General features: G+C 42.0%; 1 protein-coding gene across 1 annotated transcript in view; it reads right to left on the reverse strand.

Annotated features, from left to right (window-relative positions):
* Nucleotides 1-17790, reverse strand: part of SCRN1 (secernin 1) — a 61406-nt gene that overhangs the window by 31840 nt on the left and 11776 nt on the right. The window contains exon 2 of the mRNA XM_025873089.2: nt 6616-6775. Within this exon, the coding sequence (XP_025728874.1) occupies nt 6616-6774 (159 nt within the window). The 5' untranslated portion in view covers nt 6775. The remainder of the gene's footprint in view (nt 1-6615; nt 6776-17790) is intronic.

The raw sequence follows: 17790 nt of genomic DNA on the forward strand, positions 1-17790 counted from the left end.
GAACCTCAAAGCTTAAGTACGAGGCTTCTAGGGAAACTGCAGAATATGTAAGTTTAAAATGTCGTGAAATGGCTGAGAAATAGATGGGGTTTTATGGGAACTTCTCAGTCTTCATGGTTTAGAAAAATAATTTCCATATGCTAATGAGAGCTTTTCTGAAAGTTACGTGATACTTGTTGTGGATCATAAGCCCAGCTGTGGAAAAGAATCCATCATTCTGTTCTTGGGAAAGTTACAGGTGTAACTGTGAGGGAACTAAAGGGGTAAGAGTGAATTTGAAAAGCAGATTTAGAACCATCTGCTAAAGACAGGAGTTTGGGAACTGAGACCCGGAGTCATAGAATCTCTCAACACTACTCAATTCTTTAAAAAAAAAAAAAAAAAGAAAAGAAAAAGAAAAAGAACTCTTCACAATGTTCTCCTTAGAGTTTACAAAGTACTTTCAAAAGTCAGTTCCCATGTGCTTCACAAAAAAACTCTGTAAGGCAGACACAGTGGGTTTTATGATTACCATCTGGCAAATGAGTAAACTGAGTCTCAAAGAGGCTCAAAGACCCAAGGTGCAGGAAATGGGGACAGCAAGACTGGAAGCCAGGACCTCTGCATCTGGGGCCAGATTCATTCCACTGGTTTCAGGCAACTGTAAATTTCCATTGATTTATAATGGCAGAACATGCATAAAGTACTACATGTTCATAGAAGGAGGGCAGTTTAAGGGCACCTGGGTGGTTTAGTCACTTAAGCATCCGACTCTTGTTTTTGGCTCAGGTCACGATCTCACAGGTCATGAGATAGAGCCCAAGTCAGGCTCCACATTCAGCAGGGAGTCTGCTTGAAGATTCTCTCCTTCTGCCTCTCCCCTTATGCTCCCGTTCTCTCTCTCTAAAATAAATGAATAGATCTTAAAAAAAGGGGGGGGCAGGGGGAGGACAGACTAGAGGGAGGTGAGGATATTGGTATTTAGGCCTTGAAGGATGCCTAAGAGTCCACCAAGTAGATGAGAAGAGGGGAGAGGAGGGACCTTCTTAGCAAAGGACAGAATGAACAAAAGCACAGAGAAATGCAAGTGTGTTATTTATTCAAGAAACGATGAGCAGCTCAGTGTAGCTGGAACCTATGGTACAAGCTGAGAGAGGAAAATTAAGAATGAGGATAGAAAAGTAAGCGGGAAATTGTACAACCCTACGGAGGGCAATTAGTACAAAAACTTTACCCCATGACCCAGCGATCCTGCATCTGGAAGTGTATCTAGCGACTATACTTGCACCGGTGCAGGATGACTCATGTTCAAGGTTCTTCAGGGCTGACTTTCTGGACCAGCAAACAGTCCCAGTGTCTACCAACAGAGGACTGACTGAAAAATTATGGGATAGCTCTACAATGGACTACTGTGCATCTGTAAAAAATAATAATAAGGACAATCTCTGTGTACAGATGTAGAAAATATCTTTAGAAAATATTATTAAACAAAAAAAACATTGTAGACCTTTTTCGTGAGTTTGAAATTTTCTATTTAAAAAATCAAGCTTCAGAATAGTATATATAATGTGTTACTTTCATGAAAAAAGTGAGAAAATAAGGCTAAGTATTCATATTTGTTTGCATTTGCATAAAACACTGGAAGGATGTGCAAAAAATTAATAAGAAGGGTTATATGGGATGGGAACCAGAGTGAACAGCAATAAGGGGGAGTAAGACTGCTCACAGTAAATCTTTTCAATATCACTTAATCTTTGGACCAAATGAATACATCACCTATTCACAATGTAAAATTACATTTAAAAGCATCTTTACTTTTTAAAAGTATTCCAAATGAGTTAATAACTATGTCCATACAAAGACCTGCACGTAGGAGGGAAGCAGGGCTAAGAAACAAAACAAAACAACAAACCAAAAAGAAAGCCAGAAGAAAAAAAAAAAACCTGCACACAAATGTTTACAGCAACTTGGTTCATAATTGCCAAATCTTGGGAACTCTGGTTCCCATCCCATATAACCATATATTTTAATAGGTGAACGGAAAACTAAACTGTGGTTCATCCAGACAGTGGGATATTTTTCAGCACTGAAAAGAAATGCACTACCAACCCGGAAAAGATATGGATGAACTCTGAAAACATAACTACTAAGTGAAAGAATCCAGTCTGAAAAGGCTACCCGCTATAGGATTCCAACTCCATGATGTTCTGGAAAAGGCAAACACCATAGAGACAGTGAAAAGATGAGGGGTTCCCAGGGGTTAGGAAGAGATAAATGAATAGGAAGAGCACAGAGGATTTTTTAGGATTTTAGGGCAGAGAAACTATTGCGTACGATGCTTATAGCATCGTGGATACATGTCATTATATACATCTGTCAAAATCCATTAAAATATACAACACAGAAAGCTGACCCTAATGTAAATGATGGATTTTAGTTAATAATAATGTATCAAGGTTGGCTCATGGATTGTAACAAATGTACCACATTAATGCCACATGTTAATAAAAGGTAAAGCTGGGAGGCCTCAGGATGAAGGGTTAATATGGGAACTCTCTGTACTTTCTGCTCATTTTTCTGTAAACATAAAACTGCGTTAAAAAAAAGGCTCTCAAACATTTTTGTAAAGATTTTATTTATTTATTTGACAGAGAGAGACACAGCGAGAGAGGGAACACAAGCAGGGGCAGAGGGAGACGGAGAAGCAGGCGTCCCGCGGAGCAGGGAGCCCGATGCGGGGCTCGATCCCAGGATCCCGGGATCATGACCTGAGCCGAAGGCAGATGCTTAACAACTGAGCCACCCAGGCGCCCCAGAAGCCTATCAATTTTTAAAAAAGAGAAAGGAAAAAGGAGCCCGGTGCCAGTCAGGACGGGTTCTGAATGGCATACAAATCAGCCCGGACTCTCCTCCTGTAAACACAACCATTTTTAAACAAGGCAGTGACAGAGTTGTGCTCTGAAAATTCTGGTGACCCCGCAGGCTGAAGGTTCTACGAAAAAGAGAGCCAGCGACCAATAAGCAGATGATAGCGGAAGGGAGACGGGGGTGGTTCTGAACGAGCAGGGGCCCTGGGAGGAGACAGGAACTCGGGAGCGTAAGCAACAGGACTTGGTGGCAGCCGTCCTCATGCATCCAGGGATGTGTGGGAAAATGAGGGTCAAAGTTTTCCTCTGGTTTCTAGATTAAACTATGTGGCAGACAATGGTGCTGACAGAGGCAGAAGAACAAACGAGATGGGGAAAATGAATCTGGTCTTTGACCTGTGACGCTATTTTATTACCTGCAGAATACGGATGTGGAAATGTACAGAGGCAGCTCCAAACACAGGTATAGGCAACTCAGAAAGGAGGTCAGGTTGCCTTGGAAACGAATTCCAGTAGGTATCAAACTGCACTTATTTATGCCAGGAGACGTCATTGAACCTCCCCAGTGTAGGGGAGTGATAATATAACATGGGTTAACAAGTGAAAGAAACCTAGTCTTTTTTTTCTACCCTGACTACCTGTGAAAGTAAAATACTGAGTTATTTAGCCTATCCCTCCCAAAAGAAAACACATTCTTCTAAAATATCTATTTCAGACATATTTATAAATGGCTTTTGTATGATGCTGTGGTCACTATGGCTACTAACAAGTGACCCCAAAATTTAGTGGTGTAAAACAACCATGTATTATGCTCATGAATTCGGCGGCTCAGGAGTTTGGACAGGGCACCACAGAGATGGCGTGTCTCCACTCCACAGTGTCTGAGGCCTGGAATTGTCTGAAGGGCCGTTCACTCACACATCCGGCAGTTGGCTATGGGTTGACACCGGTTGTTGGCTGAGGGACTTCGGTGCCTGTCCATGTGGGCCCCTCCCTATGTTCTTCATATGTGGGCTGGTTTGGGTTCCTTCCAACATAGTGCCTGGATGCTTAGGGTCAGATCCCGAGAGTGAGAGACTCCGTGCTGAATTCTTTTAGGACCCAGCCCTGGAGGTCACATCGCATCATTTCCACCAGGCTACACGGGTCAGAGCAAACACAAGCCCTCACCAAGATTCATGGGGGGGTGGGGGCATAACCCTCACCTCTCCACAGAGGAGTGTTCATCACACTGTAAGAAGTGCATGTAGGATGGGATTGGCTGCAGCTATCTTTGGGAAATTAAATCTGCCCACATGAAAATCAAAGTATTGTTTCAGTCGCTATGACTCTGAAAAAAAGCAACATTAAGGGAAGACAGACAGGGAAAGTCGAAATAACTCAAACCTGCAAACTTCACCTATGCCCAGTGCACTTGGTTCTGTGAAGAGAGAAACATTCAAATCCAAACAACATGGACATTGAAATATTAATGAATACCCATTTAAAAAGCAGCATGATCAAGCACCTGGGTGGCTCAGTCGGTTAATTGTCTGTCTTCTGCTCAGGTCATGATCCCAGGGTCGTGGGATCGAGTCCCGTGGCGGGCTCCCTGCTCAGCGGGGAGTCTGCTTCTCCCTCTGCCCCTCACCCCGCTTGTGCTCACTCTCTCACTTTCTCTCTCTCTCTCAAGTAAATAAATAAAATCTTAAAAACATGTATATTTAGGCGTTGCTTACAACATTAATAAATAAATAAAATAAAATAAAATAAAATAAAATAAAATAAAATAAAATAAAACCTAGCATGATCACCAGAGAACCTAGCACTCTTCTCTGCCTCTACAAAAGAAAAGTCCTGAAGTTTAGGGGCTCAGACCCAGTTAGTGGTGCAACACGAGAGGAGAGTGGTTCTGAGAAAGTCCTACGGGAGACAGGCTGTCACTGCCCCAACCGCACACAATCCATATGCCAAGTCATACTCCGTGCTGCCTGGCTGTGTCACCGCCTCTGCTCAATCCACCTAATGTCAGCAGCTCCTTACAGAGCTCTGTTGCTCTTTGGTGCTGCTTAGTTGCCTTTAAAAGACTGAAACAGATAAAGATTCAGATAAGAAAATAAAACACACGTTGATGAATACCCTTTTAAAACTTATCACAATTACCAGAAAAAAATCAGTTTATCTTAGAAAGTATAGAACACCAATGAATAGAGGTTTACATCAGTGGAAAGAGCTCATTAATTTACCCACCCCCAATTTTTTTCTCTATATTCTTCATCCTTTAACAAACAACTACCATTGAAACACACACACACAAATAAATACACCATAACCAAGAAGTTTATTCCATGAATGCAAAGATGGTTCAATTTATCAGATAAATTGAAAGAAAAAAAATCAAATGATTATCTCCATCTCACTAAAAAAAAAAAAAAAAAAACCTTTAACAAAATTTAACACCTATTCTTGAGGGTTTTTTTTTTTTAACCACAAAAAGTAAAAATTGATGTATACTTTTAACATGATAAAACTATATAAATCTCAGTCCTAAAGCCAATATCTGAGTGACTGGAGAATCACTAGAGGCTGCCCCACTCAGGTTAGGAACAAGACAAAGATAACCACTACCACCACTAAATATTAACACTGAATCCAAGCTATCGGCCAATCAGACAAGAAAACAGAGATGTAAGAACAATCAGACTATCTCTGTTTGCACGTGTTGATAACAACAAACCTGGAAAACCCAAAAGGATCAATGATAAAAGCTGACACAACCAATGAAAGAATTTAGTAAAATAGCAGACTATAGAATTGACATACAATAGCCATCACAAAAGTCTGACAGTACACTCTGGGAATACGGAAATACAGGCATTGTTCCATTGTTAGTAGAAATGCAAAAGTACACCACCTGTGTGAGGAAATAAGATAATATCCAAAAAATTACACACTTATTTACTCTGTGATCCAACAATCCCATTTTAGGTATCTATCCCAGAGAAGGACTGACAAAAACTGATTTGTAAGCACTCAGAATAGGAATTGATGGATAATTTTTTAACATGATACATTACATAAACCAAGGCCAGATACTGTAACAGATACACCAGGCTATCAGTCCCTTCAAAATACAACATATCTGTAATAACAAAAGACTGGAAAACAACCCAAATGTCCAGCAACGTGGGACTGATTAAACCATGATACATCCATAGAATGGAACACTCTGTAGCTCTAAATGAGGAATGAAGAATAGTACCTCTATTTACCATATGGAGTGATCTCTAAGATATGTTTTAAGTTGAAAAAAGCAAAGTGGACAAACGTGTACATGGCACACCACCATTCATCTAAGAAAAGGAAATGGGATAAATGTGTGTGTGTGTGTGTGTGTATAGTTTATTACATACATAGGTAACTCTTTAAATGGAAGGACAAACCAAAGGAACTTTCAAAACATGGAACATCTATCTACAGGAGAAAAAGTAAGTAGAGTAAATGAGACAAAGCTAGATACCAGACTTCTACGAATACACCTTATTTTGTACATTTGACTTTGGAACCATGTTAACATTTTACTTAATTATAAAACAAGGGCTATAGCCACGAGTAGTATTATTCCCCATGTGATCCTGTTTTTAAGGCCGTGAACAAACCTACGTGGGCTCAGGAATCAACAGAACCGACATGCCAGTTCTGGCCGGTGAGCCGACTTAGGGAGAGGTGCGCTGGGCCAAGCCGGAGGAAGGGAATGAGCGCCAAGGAGAGACTGTAACACGGGGCTTACCTCAACCTTGCTCTCAGGTTCATGATCAGCAGCTGAGAAATACAAGACCTCCTGAACTTCATCCCTGGGCCGAGCCGAATTTTTCCCAAACACCACCAGCCCATCCTTAGCACGCGGTGGGAAGGCCACGAAACAGTAACTTGGAGGAGGGGCAGCCATCCTGCAAAGAGAGAGAGAATGCCAGGGACGGCCTGGAAGCAGCCGTGACGTGGGACATTCCAATAGTGAGTTCTTCAAACACATTGCACCAGTGAACATCGTCTTCATATTGATCTCTGTGCAGCTAGCGCATTAAGAGAAGCCAGCTGGGGGGGCGCCTGGGGGGCTCAGATGGTTGAGCGTCTGACTTCGGCTCAGGTCATGATCCCAGGGTCCTGGGATCGAGCCCCGCATCTGGCTCCCTGCTCCACAGGAAGCCTGCTTCTCCCTCTCCCACTCCCCCTGCTTGTGTTCCTGCTCTCGCTTGCTCTCTCTGTGTCAAATAAATAAATAAAATCTTTAAAAAAATTTTAAAAAAAGAGAGATGCCAGCTGGCACATGAAGCTGGGCGCCCGGAGTAGAATTACAGAGCCACCGAGACCAGATAGTGTTCAGTACTCCATGGGAGTAAACGAGCTCAGGTTTGCCACAAACTGCAGTCAGGGGCAGCCCAAAGCTCCATGATGTAGGAGAAAAGAAAGGAGGTTACTGTTCCCGGCAGAAAACACAGACTGCAATCTGTCACAGTAATAGAAAAATAAATAAATACACTTGTAACAGTGTCCCACGCAAGTGTCTCGGATCTAGAGTTGTGTGGCTTCCACCTAATGGATTTGGGGGTAGTGATGGGGAAATGGGTCTAGAGAGAAAGTGAAAGATACTCCCCCTATTTTATGTATTTTTGCTCTACCTCAATGACACGACGCTCAGGGATCTCTTGGTTTTCCTCCAACCTCTTCAGTGCTCCTGGGCTGGCTCGTTCTCTTCGACGTGGCCACTGAGTTTCCTCACTGCTTTACTCCTCTTTCCTCATTTCACGTTCCTTTCTCTCTGGGAGAGCTCATCCATGCCCACTGGTCACTCATGTGGCCGTGACCTACACAGTCAATCCCAGCTCAGTTCTCTCCTGGAGCTCTGGACCCATAGATCCAAATGCCTTCCTGATACCCAAAGCTGATTTCATCTTCTCTCCCAAACATCCGGAACTCAAAAACTATCTTTATCATCCACTTCTCTGTTACCTAGCATACCACCAAATTCCACCTGTAGACTTGATTTCCTAAATCCCTTTGGAAACTTGCCACTTCTCCCCATCTCCACTACCACCACTCTGCACCAAGCCGCCATGTCTAGCCTGGATCCCCATGGCAGTCTCTTAAGGGGTTACTGCATACTCACTATTAATCCCCCTCCAAAACACTGGCACATGGCAGCCAAAGCGATCTTTTTAAAAGAAAGGTTTGATCATGTTAGTCTTGTCACTCTGCTTAAAATCCTTCAGAGGTTTCCCATGGTTCTTAAAATAAAGACCAAAATCTGACCAAGCTCGTGCCTCCTTCCCCAGCCTCACCTCCTGCCACTTACCATTCTGCACTCTCAACTGCAGCAACCAGGCCTTTTTCCAGCCCCTCTGATCCTCACAGGGCCTTTGCACATGCTTCACTTCTCTCTCTGAGCGCTCCTCTCTCTGTTCCCTATACCAAAACCATTTTTCCTAGTTAACTTCTACTCCTTCATGTACCAGCTCAAACATCAGTTGAATTTATGTTACCATACTGTATGCTCTCATAGAATCCCACCTTTTTCCTTTATAGCAAATCTCAATCGGAAATATTTGTGTAATGATTTTATTACCAACAATCAATACTTGGTCTTTCCCCCCAAAGTCTAAGTTATATGAAAGGGGGAGGACCATGTCTCTTTTGTATACCACTGTAAACCCAGCTATACACAAGGTCTTCTGCAGGGTAGCTTTTCAAAAAATAATAAACAAGTGCTTTTTTCTTCTTTCTTAAAACTGAAGCCAACCATGCCTCTGTACCTGGCTAGAATGCCCTGCCCGTAGTCTGTGCATAACCTTCAGGATCTGATTCAAAATCCCTTTCTTTCAGGATGCCTTCTATAAAGGAATCTGTCATTTTCTCAGCATCTATATGCACTAAAGCATCCAGTTTGTTCTAGGATGATGTGCATTCGTTTCTTGTAAATGTACTGCTTCAAATGTTTCAAATAAAGATCCCTGAGGGCAGGGCCCAGACCACCCAACTACAGCAGCCCCTTTCCCAACCCCCTATTATGGGCAGTCAACAAACATTATCTATTAAACCAAATATCATATTTGTGTCCTCAGTTATCCGACTTAGGTGTGTTTTATTTTACAATTCCAAAATATGAATGAGAAGGAAAGCAACATTCTCAGCAAAGCCAGTGGGATTCAAAACAGCCTCACCACCTACTGCTGTGTGACCCTGAGCAAGTCACTTCACCTCTCTGCGCCTAGGTTTTCTCTTCGGCAAATGTTTGGCCCCAGCCCGTAAGTTTATCATCAATATGAGAGGACATAATGCTTGAGAACAGATTTTGCAAACTGTGGAGGCTACATGAGTATAAGATATTCTATTTGGGTTTAGACTGTTCAAACAGAGCAGCATCTCAACATTTCTACAGGGCAGGCAACCAAAACCATCTCACTCATAACTGGAGCAGTTATCATTCTGAGTTTGCAACCATCTTTTTGAGGGGCCCTATTGCTATGTCTGCGTCCACGCTGCTTCACGTCAGTCTGTCCCTGCACACAAACATTGTGTGAACTCCCAGGGTCCTGAGAAGCAGGGGAGCCCATAGCTCTGAAAATCACTCCCCCCCTCAGCTCAGAAAAATCTCTCCCCGCCCTTTGTGAGAAAGAAAAGGCAGGAAGATAAAGAAACTCCAGTTCCTTCTCCCATTATCCTTTTCTATTTCCACAAAAACACCATTATCTTCAGACTTGAGGGGTAGGAAGCGATCAACCAAGACCCTGTATGTGTAAGAAAAACCTAGAATCATTGTAAGATAAAATGCATTAATAGCGAGTTTCTACATTTGAGGATGGGAAGAATTGCTGGCTGAGCGAGATAAAGTGAAAATCCAGACAACAAGATGGAGAAAGGGTACCTTCACCTGTGTCTGTCTGCCTCCCATGTGTGAGAGAACTTCCCTTCCTTCTCCAACATTGGGTCATTTCAAAAGTGCTGGTGTCTCATCTATGAGCCGAACCTTACTTTACTTGGCCCTTAAAAATAGTAACAATCCACTGGTCTCGCATTTATGAGATACATCTATAAAAAATAAATAAAACTCACAGGGTTTTTGACAAGCACCTATTCTATTCTTCAGCCAGGACATCTGCCTGGTTAGCAAGTCATACGAATCACGTGATCATGATCTGGATGTAGGCAATAGAAGCCCAGGGGTATGTGGGCCCAGAGAGGCTGGCTTTTCCATTGCATCTTGTGAAAGACTGGGAATACCAGAAGGGAGCAGAATTTTAATGTCTATTTTTTTTAATGCTAAATGAACCAGCAAACTGTGTAACAGATCCAGTAGCAAACTAGCCAAGGATAATTGTCCCTTTATTTTTCCTGGATCACCATTCTAGACACTGACTAGCCTCAGAGATGACTTAGCTGGATCCTTTTCTACTCTCTAGATCAGTGCTGAGCCAAAGAACTTTCTACCTTGATGGAAATGTTCGATCTCCACTGACCAATATGGTGGCCATTAGCCTCATGCAGCTATCAAAGTATAGTTATAATTAAGGAACTAAATTTTTATTACAAACTGTAACTAGTTTAAATTTAATTAGCCACACATAGGTAGCAGGAATGCTATTGGACAGAACAGCATTACAACTTCCCAATAAACCCAGAAATGAAGATTTTCACATGAAGCCTTCCAATAATCCCCAAAGTGTTTCTTTGTGAAGCCCTCCACATATTCTAATGACAAAATATGCTACCATCTATATAAACTGAATTAGCAAAGAGGAGGTAGTACACTTCCAGAAGACTGAAAACAAATGTTAGGAAGTAGCTACTAACTCACCAGGTGGACTGAGTTTAAGCAAGCTCTTTTCTCCAAAAGCTAAAGGTAATCATAGCCCTGGATGCCAATTCCATTTCTCTTGATGTGAGTCTCATATTCCTAACTCTGAATACACCATGAGCATGTTCCCCATCGCTGCCTGGAAATCTTGGGGGTACCTCTCCAGTCAATTCCACTCTTTACCTCCTGAATGAACTTTTGAGACCTTCACTTCTCGTCAAACCTCCACCTACCTCCTCTAAGTGGACATCTCACCTCCTCCTGCACAAAGAAGAAATGGCCAGGGGAGGGAGACTGTTTCAGAGGTACAATAAGCAGCTTTGAAGGTCCTGTGGCTGGAGGAAGGGCAAGCAGCCAATAAATCAAAAAGCCAATGCAGCTGAGGCCAGAGAGAATGGGGAAGAGGCTAGAGAAGCAGGTAGACAAGCCGGTCCACGTTAAGCCTCGCAGACCACGGCAGGGGTTGTACTGTCTATTCCGTGATAGACATGGAGGTCTACCCCACTGAAGGCTTTTAAGTCAAGTGTTAGGTAGGGGCTGGGGCCGGTGCACATAGACAACTTTTCAAAGAAGGCAGCTTTGAGAGAGAAGAGACAGCTCATTAGATGTAAATGAAGGGGTCAACAAGTAATTGTATTTCTATGTATCTACCCTAAGAAAAGATCAGGAACACGGACAAGTTTCATGCACAAAAATGTTTATCACAGTGGTATTTATACAGGTGGAAAACTGAAACCTAATTGTCCAGCATCAGAGTAATAGCTTAAAAATTCATGCTACATCAATGCTATAAAACCATTAAAAACGTTTGCAAAGAATTTTTAATGGCACAGAGAAATGACTGGGGAGGAAGATCCAAAATGAATTACTTTAATTATGTAAAAATACACATAGAAAAGGAAATGTGCCCAAAATATTAACAGTGGTAGCCTGACCACTGAATTCTAATTTTTTCATATTTTCCTTTGATTTCCAATTTCCCTACAAGTATTTATACAAACACAAAAATGATTTTTTTAAAATAAACGTAGTGGATAGCAACAATTTGGGAATTTTTTTTTTTAGATTTCTTTATTTGACAGAGAGAGAGAGGGAGGGAGGGGCAGAGAGAGAGAGGAAGAGAGAGAATCCTCAAGCAGACTCCCTGCTGAGAGCGAAGCCCAACGAGGGGCTGGATCCCACGACCCTGAGATCATGACCTGACCTGAAATCAAGAGTCAGACACTCAACCAACTGACACAGCCAGGCCCCTGGAATTTTATTTTAAAGAAAACACTTTGGCTCTACTTCTATGTCCTGATACATCTAAAGTTTCAAAACTGGCCAATTCTTTTTTTTTTTATTTTGGTGGCTCAGTTGGTTAAGTGACTGCCTTCCGCTCAGGTCATGATCCTGGAGTCCTGGGATCGAGTCCCACATCGGGCTCCCTGCTCAGCGGGGAGTCTGCTTCTCCCTCTGACCCTCTTCCCTCTCCTGCTCTCTATCTCTCATTCTCTCTCTCTCAAATAAATAAATAAAATCTTTAAAAAATAAAAAAAAACTGGCCAATTCTTATGAGTTATAGTTAGGATGACACTTGTTATTGAGGTCTAACTGACATACATTATATTAGCTTCAGGGGCATAATGATTCAGTATTTGGATACACTGATTCAGCATTTGGATACATTGCAAAATGATCACAGTATGTCTAGTTAACATCCATCACCACACATAGTTATAGAATGATTTTGCTTGTGATGAGAACTTTTAAGATCTACTCCGTTAGCAAGTTTCAAATATGCAATATAGTACTATTAACTATAGTCACCATGCAGTACATGACATCCCCAAGACTTACTTATTTTGTAAGCGGAAGTTTGTGCCTTTTGGCCACCTTCAGTCATTTTGTCCACCCCTCAGCCCCAAGGATGAAATTTTTTATTCAGCATTGTTACAGTTATTCTCTGATACTTTCTTCTACTTTTTTCTACAGCCTGCCTACTTCAGTGTTGCTCAAGGAGTAATTTTCATTACTATTATGCACACAAAGGGCGGGCAGGCCTCTTACAGTGCTATCTCCTCTATTAAGGTGAAAAAAAAAATAGGCCCTTCAGGAAGTCAATTCTCTGCTGACCCCAAGATGCAATGCTTCTGAAAGTGATTCAGGGAAATTCCATTTTGTTCCTATTATCTGTCAAAATACTAGTTACCATACCAGATAGTTACACTACAAAAGAAAAAAGAAATCTGACAAGTTGACACATCTATATACTGTATAAAACATGCATTTTGAAATCTTTGTTTACAAGATTTTTATAAATTATTAAATTGTTCGTGCATGACACCAGAAATTAAGATCTTTTTCCCCCCCTTTCCCTCAGTAACCTGATATAGTATTATGATGCAATATTCTCCTCTACAAAGAAAAGTAAGCTAAAATTCAATGAGCTCCCAAACGCACATGCTAATATAGAAACTTACTGCATGAAAAAGTGTTCACTGTTTATATTTGGCTTTGGAAAACACAGTATGACCATTTGATAACAGATTTTCTATCATAATACTCTCTACTTAAACCAGCATTAAAATGAGTACACAGAACTCACTCAGAAATAAAGCTATGATCGATGGCTTTTTAAAAAACTTCCTTGTTTTGGAGCACCTGGGTGGCTCAGTCATTTAAGCGTCTGCCTTCAGCTTAGGTCATGATCCTGGGGTCCTGGGCCCCGGCTCAGCGGGGAGACTGCTTCTCACCCGCCCTGCCATTGCTCGTGCTCTCTCTCGCGCTCTCTGGCTCTCTCTCTCTCTCAAATAAATAAAAATCTTAAAAGAAAAAAAAACCAAAACAAAAACTTGCTTGTTTTGAGATGTAATTCATAAGCCATTTTCTGAGTCATGGGGACCTGAAGAGGGGATGGGGAGCAGCATTACACTCCAGGCCTGAAATGGAACCTAGGTGGATTTAAAACCATGTTTTCCAAAATGCATGTTGTGGCCCTTTTGAGGGTTACGAAATCATTTTAGTGGATAGGATCAGCGGTTTTTTTTGAATAGGCAAGCATTTTTTTAATAAAAGAATATATGCATCACACTTAATAAGGGTAAGTGTTGTTACAAGAAACTTTAACTTCGGGTATATACATAATCACATATAAGCGTGTGCATGCGCTGGGTTGAGATACAACATCTCTCTTACTGTGGGTCTCATGCAAAAATCTTTAAAAGCAACAGCTTAAAGGGTAGGTCTACTGAATAAGGCTTCTTTGTGATAGATACCAATTAGGATTCTTGCCAAGTTAGCGATAAACTAATAGTTCCCATTAATGAAACACTCCAATTGAACTTCCGTAGATGGTTAAACTGACAGACACTTCCTAAGATGTACTTGCTAAGAATATTTTAAAGTACATTCATCTGTAACCTGTACTGTATATTTTCTCAAACTGGATTATTTTTCACGTTCTATGCTGCTGGAAGACTGGAGGCTGGGAGAAGGATGTGAGTGGCAATTATTAAAACATCAGGTAGCCAGTATTGTTTCTGTGGTGGAGAAAAGGAGTCAGATTATTCACCAGCTGGAATGGTAAGAAAAATTCCTTCTCCCAGCCCCCACCTCCAGCCACATCTCTGTATAAGCCGCCCGGCTTCCTTTAGATGAGCCCTGTCCAGGAGAAATTTCTTCAATAATGGAAATATTCTTTGTCTGTGCTGTCCAATACAGTGGCCACTAGCCCGATGGGGCTACTGAGTACTTCAAATATGGCTAGTGCACATGAGGAGCTGAATTTTTAATTAATTTAAAATTAAAGAGCCAACATTATACTAAGTGAAATAAGCCAACCACACAAAAACAAATACTGTATAATCTCACTTCTATGAGGCTCCTAGAGTAGTCACATTCATAGAGACAGAAAGTAGAAAGGTGGTTGCCAGGGGCCGGGGTGGGGAGGGGGAATGGGCATTGTTGCTTAATGGGGACAGAGTTTCAGCTTTGCAAGCCAAAAAAGTTCTGGAGGTTGGTTGCACAACAATGTGAATATACTTAACAAAACTAAACTGTGTACTTAAAAATTGTCGTTAAGATGATAAATTTATGTTATGTGAATTTCACCACACTTAAAAAAAATTTTTTTTAATTAAATAGCCACATATGGCTAGAGGCGGGGGAACCGCAACCCCACAGCTTTAGAGATGGTGCTGTCCGTTGTGGTGACGTCCCCCTACGCTGTTTCTAACCACCACTGTCCTCCTTATGAAGCTTCTTTCAGGAGTCGCAGCTCCTCATGGGAACAAGATGTTCAAGCATCCCCGGGGCTCCCTGCACAGAGGCTGCATCTTCACGCTCTGGCTGGTGACTGCAGGCGGGGTGCAGGCGTGCAGGGCTGGAGCATGGTACCCCGGTAACTAGGAGACCACTTACAGAATGTCTAGACAAGGAGGAAGGAAGCCGCAAGCGAGAGAAGGTCTTTGTCCTCAAGTCCAGTGAGTTGTTATTGCAGGGCATGAATGCTCTCAGCCTGAGTCGAGCAGGGGTTTTCTTTGCCTGACTGCCAAACCATCTTGCCCTTTTATCTCCGTGAAGCTCCCGAGGGTCTGTCCCTCATCAGTCACCTTACCCAATAAGAAGAAAGCCTTCAATTGCCTGAGAGGAAGAAAATGACTGTCTCTATAAGCTAGAGGCTTATTAACTGTCTTGCAAGGAACTGTGACAAAGTGCTTTTACTTGCACACAAAAATGAAACCCAAATGTCCAACAAGGTTTCCTTACTCTGCAAGCTCCCAGTTTTACCAAGCGGACCGGGTAAGCTTAAATCCAGGGTGTGTGAATTACCAGCTTCCAGAAAAGTCAGGGAGACATTATGTTATACTATTTATTGATAAATTCATTTAATTATTGACATTCCTGCTGAAGCGAAAATAGGATAAAGGGTAGTCACGAACTGGTTTTTCTGTCATAGATCTACTGTTGGGATTGTAAAGAATGTATAAGGTGTTTGGGAAAGGAATTATCTAACTAGAAATTGGATGTAAATGCTAACTGAAACCGATGAAAGGGTCCTCAAAGGGTGCCTGGGTGGCTCAGATGGTTAAGCGTCTGCCTTCAGCTCAGGTCATGATCCCAAGGTCCTGGGATCGAGCCCCACATCGGGCTCCTGGCTCAGTGGGGAGCCTGCTTCTCCCTTTCCCTCTGCCTCTCCCCCTGCTCATGCTCTCTCTCTCTCTCTCTCTGTATCTGTGTCTCAAATGAATAAATAAAATCTTAAAAAAAAGTGTTTAAAAAAAGGGTCCTCAAGCTCTGCCTCAAAGAAAGAAAGATCCTACTAAGTGTTTTGTTGAAAGCTCAAGATAGTAGAGCATAAGGCTTTGGGAGCCCACAGCCAGGGAATTCCAGTTTCTAATACTCAATGCCTTGAATGAGGAGCTATTTCACAGAAGAAAGACCACACAGGGTAGTAAGTAAGCAGGCTTTGGAGTCAACCTAGGTTCGAATCTCAGACCCCTGTCACCTTTCCATGACGGGGCTGTGGTGAGGCGAAAATGAGCTGAAATTTGCAAATATGTACCAACTATTCAGAATACCATCCGGAACACAGCAAGGACTCAGTCCTCAAGAGGATGAGAAAAGGTACGTGAGGAACGCTGTTCCTTTGTCAAGGTCTGATCTGTTCAGACTTCAGAAATTGGCTTTTTCCTTGACGTATCTAAATGCTCTGTCATCTTTTGAAGATTTGGTTCATTGTCACTTGATGTCTTGGCCCCTTCTCTAATTTCAGGGGCAACACCTCCCTGTGACAGTTAACTGCCTTGGTCATCAGCACAGTCTTCAGCTGACATACCTCTGAGGTGGGACGGGGGTGGCAGGCTGCACGCTGGTTTGGTTTGGCCCAGGATGTTGTCCTAGGTAGTGTTTTTTAAAATCTGAATTAGCAGCTAGCATTTTTAGATCTAGAGCTTTTTTATAGAAATTCAGATACTTGACTTCAGAAAATTCAAAAGATCTGGCAACACTGGGTCCACATACCTGCATGACATCAAGACTGGAGCTGAGTAGGGGCTCCTCCCTACAGTCCTCTCCACGCCCTGACACTGAGGCCAAAGAGAGTGCCCCCTAACCTCATCCTAGGGCTATTGCTTTTCTCGTTCTTTCGTTTTTCAGTGTTGGGTCAGCTGTACTCATTTACCATGCCTACTTGGCCCTGTATCCCCGTGTGTACAGAGGCAAGAGAATGACACACTTTAAGACAGACTCTTGCTCGTATCTGACTCCACCCGCCATCTGCAAGAAACAGGCAGGTTATGAACTCTCTGCACCAGAATTTCCACATGTGAAAATGGAACTAATCCCCCATACACAACGTAGCACTTGCATTTATGTGAGAGCATATGGAAAGCACCAGGTCCTGTGGCTGTATACAGTGGGCGATTAATAAATGTTTACTTTCTTCCCTCTTACTCACTGGTGATGGTTTGCCACCATTAACACCAATCCTTACTATGGCTCCTCACCCTTTCTCACCAACGGTTTACACCTGGCACATCAGACACATGGTCCAAAGTGTAACTACAACATGCATAAAGAATCAAACTGGAGTGATAGAGCCTCCAGATCTTAACCACTGGTTTACAGAGAATGCAGATGACACCAGAGGGAGGCAATCAGGAAAGTCTAGACTGGGAGAAACTATAGGACAAATCTGATTTCTTCAGTAACAACAACAAAACCTGCAAGGAAAGAAAGATTAAGAGACAAAGTTACTTAAGAGATATATCAGCCAACTGAATGGAATTTATTCGGATCCTGATTTAAACGATACAAAAACTTTATAAGACAATAGGGGAAATGTGAACACTGATTGAATATTTGATGATATGGAGGAATTCCTGTTTTAGATATTCTGACATTGTGGTTATGTCTGAAAAAAGAGCCCATATCTTTTAGAGATACATAGTGGAATATTTCCATGTGAAATGATATAATGAAAGTAATCCAGGGTGCGAAGAAACAGTGAAAGTTCAGATGAGACAAGTATGGCTATGTAATAAAAATGGCTGAAGTTGGGTAATGGGTACACAGTGGTTTAATATACTGTTCTATACTGTATATGCTTGTAATTTTCTATAACAAATAACT

The sequence above is a fragment of the Callorhinus ursinus genome, unplaced genomic scaffold (genome assembly GCF_003265705.2).
Source record: "Callorhinus ursinus isolate GAN/ISIS: 27379988/994484 unplaced genomic scaffold, GSC_fseal_2.0 scaffold12, whole genome shotgun sequence".
NCBI lineage: Eukaryota > Metazoa > Chordata > Mammalia > Carnivora > Otariidae > Callorhinus > Callorhinus ursinus.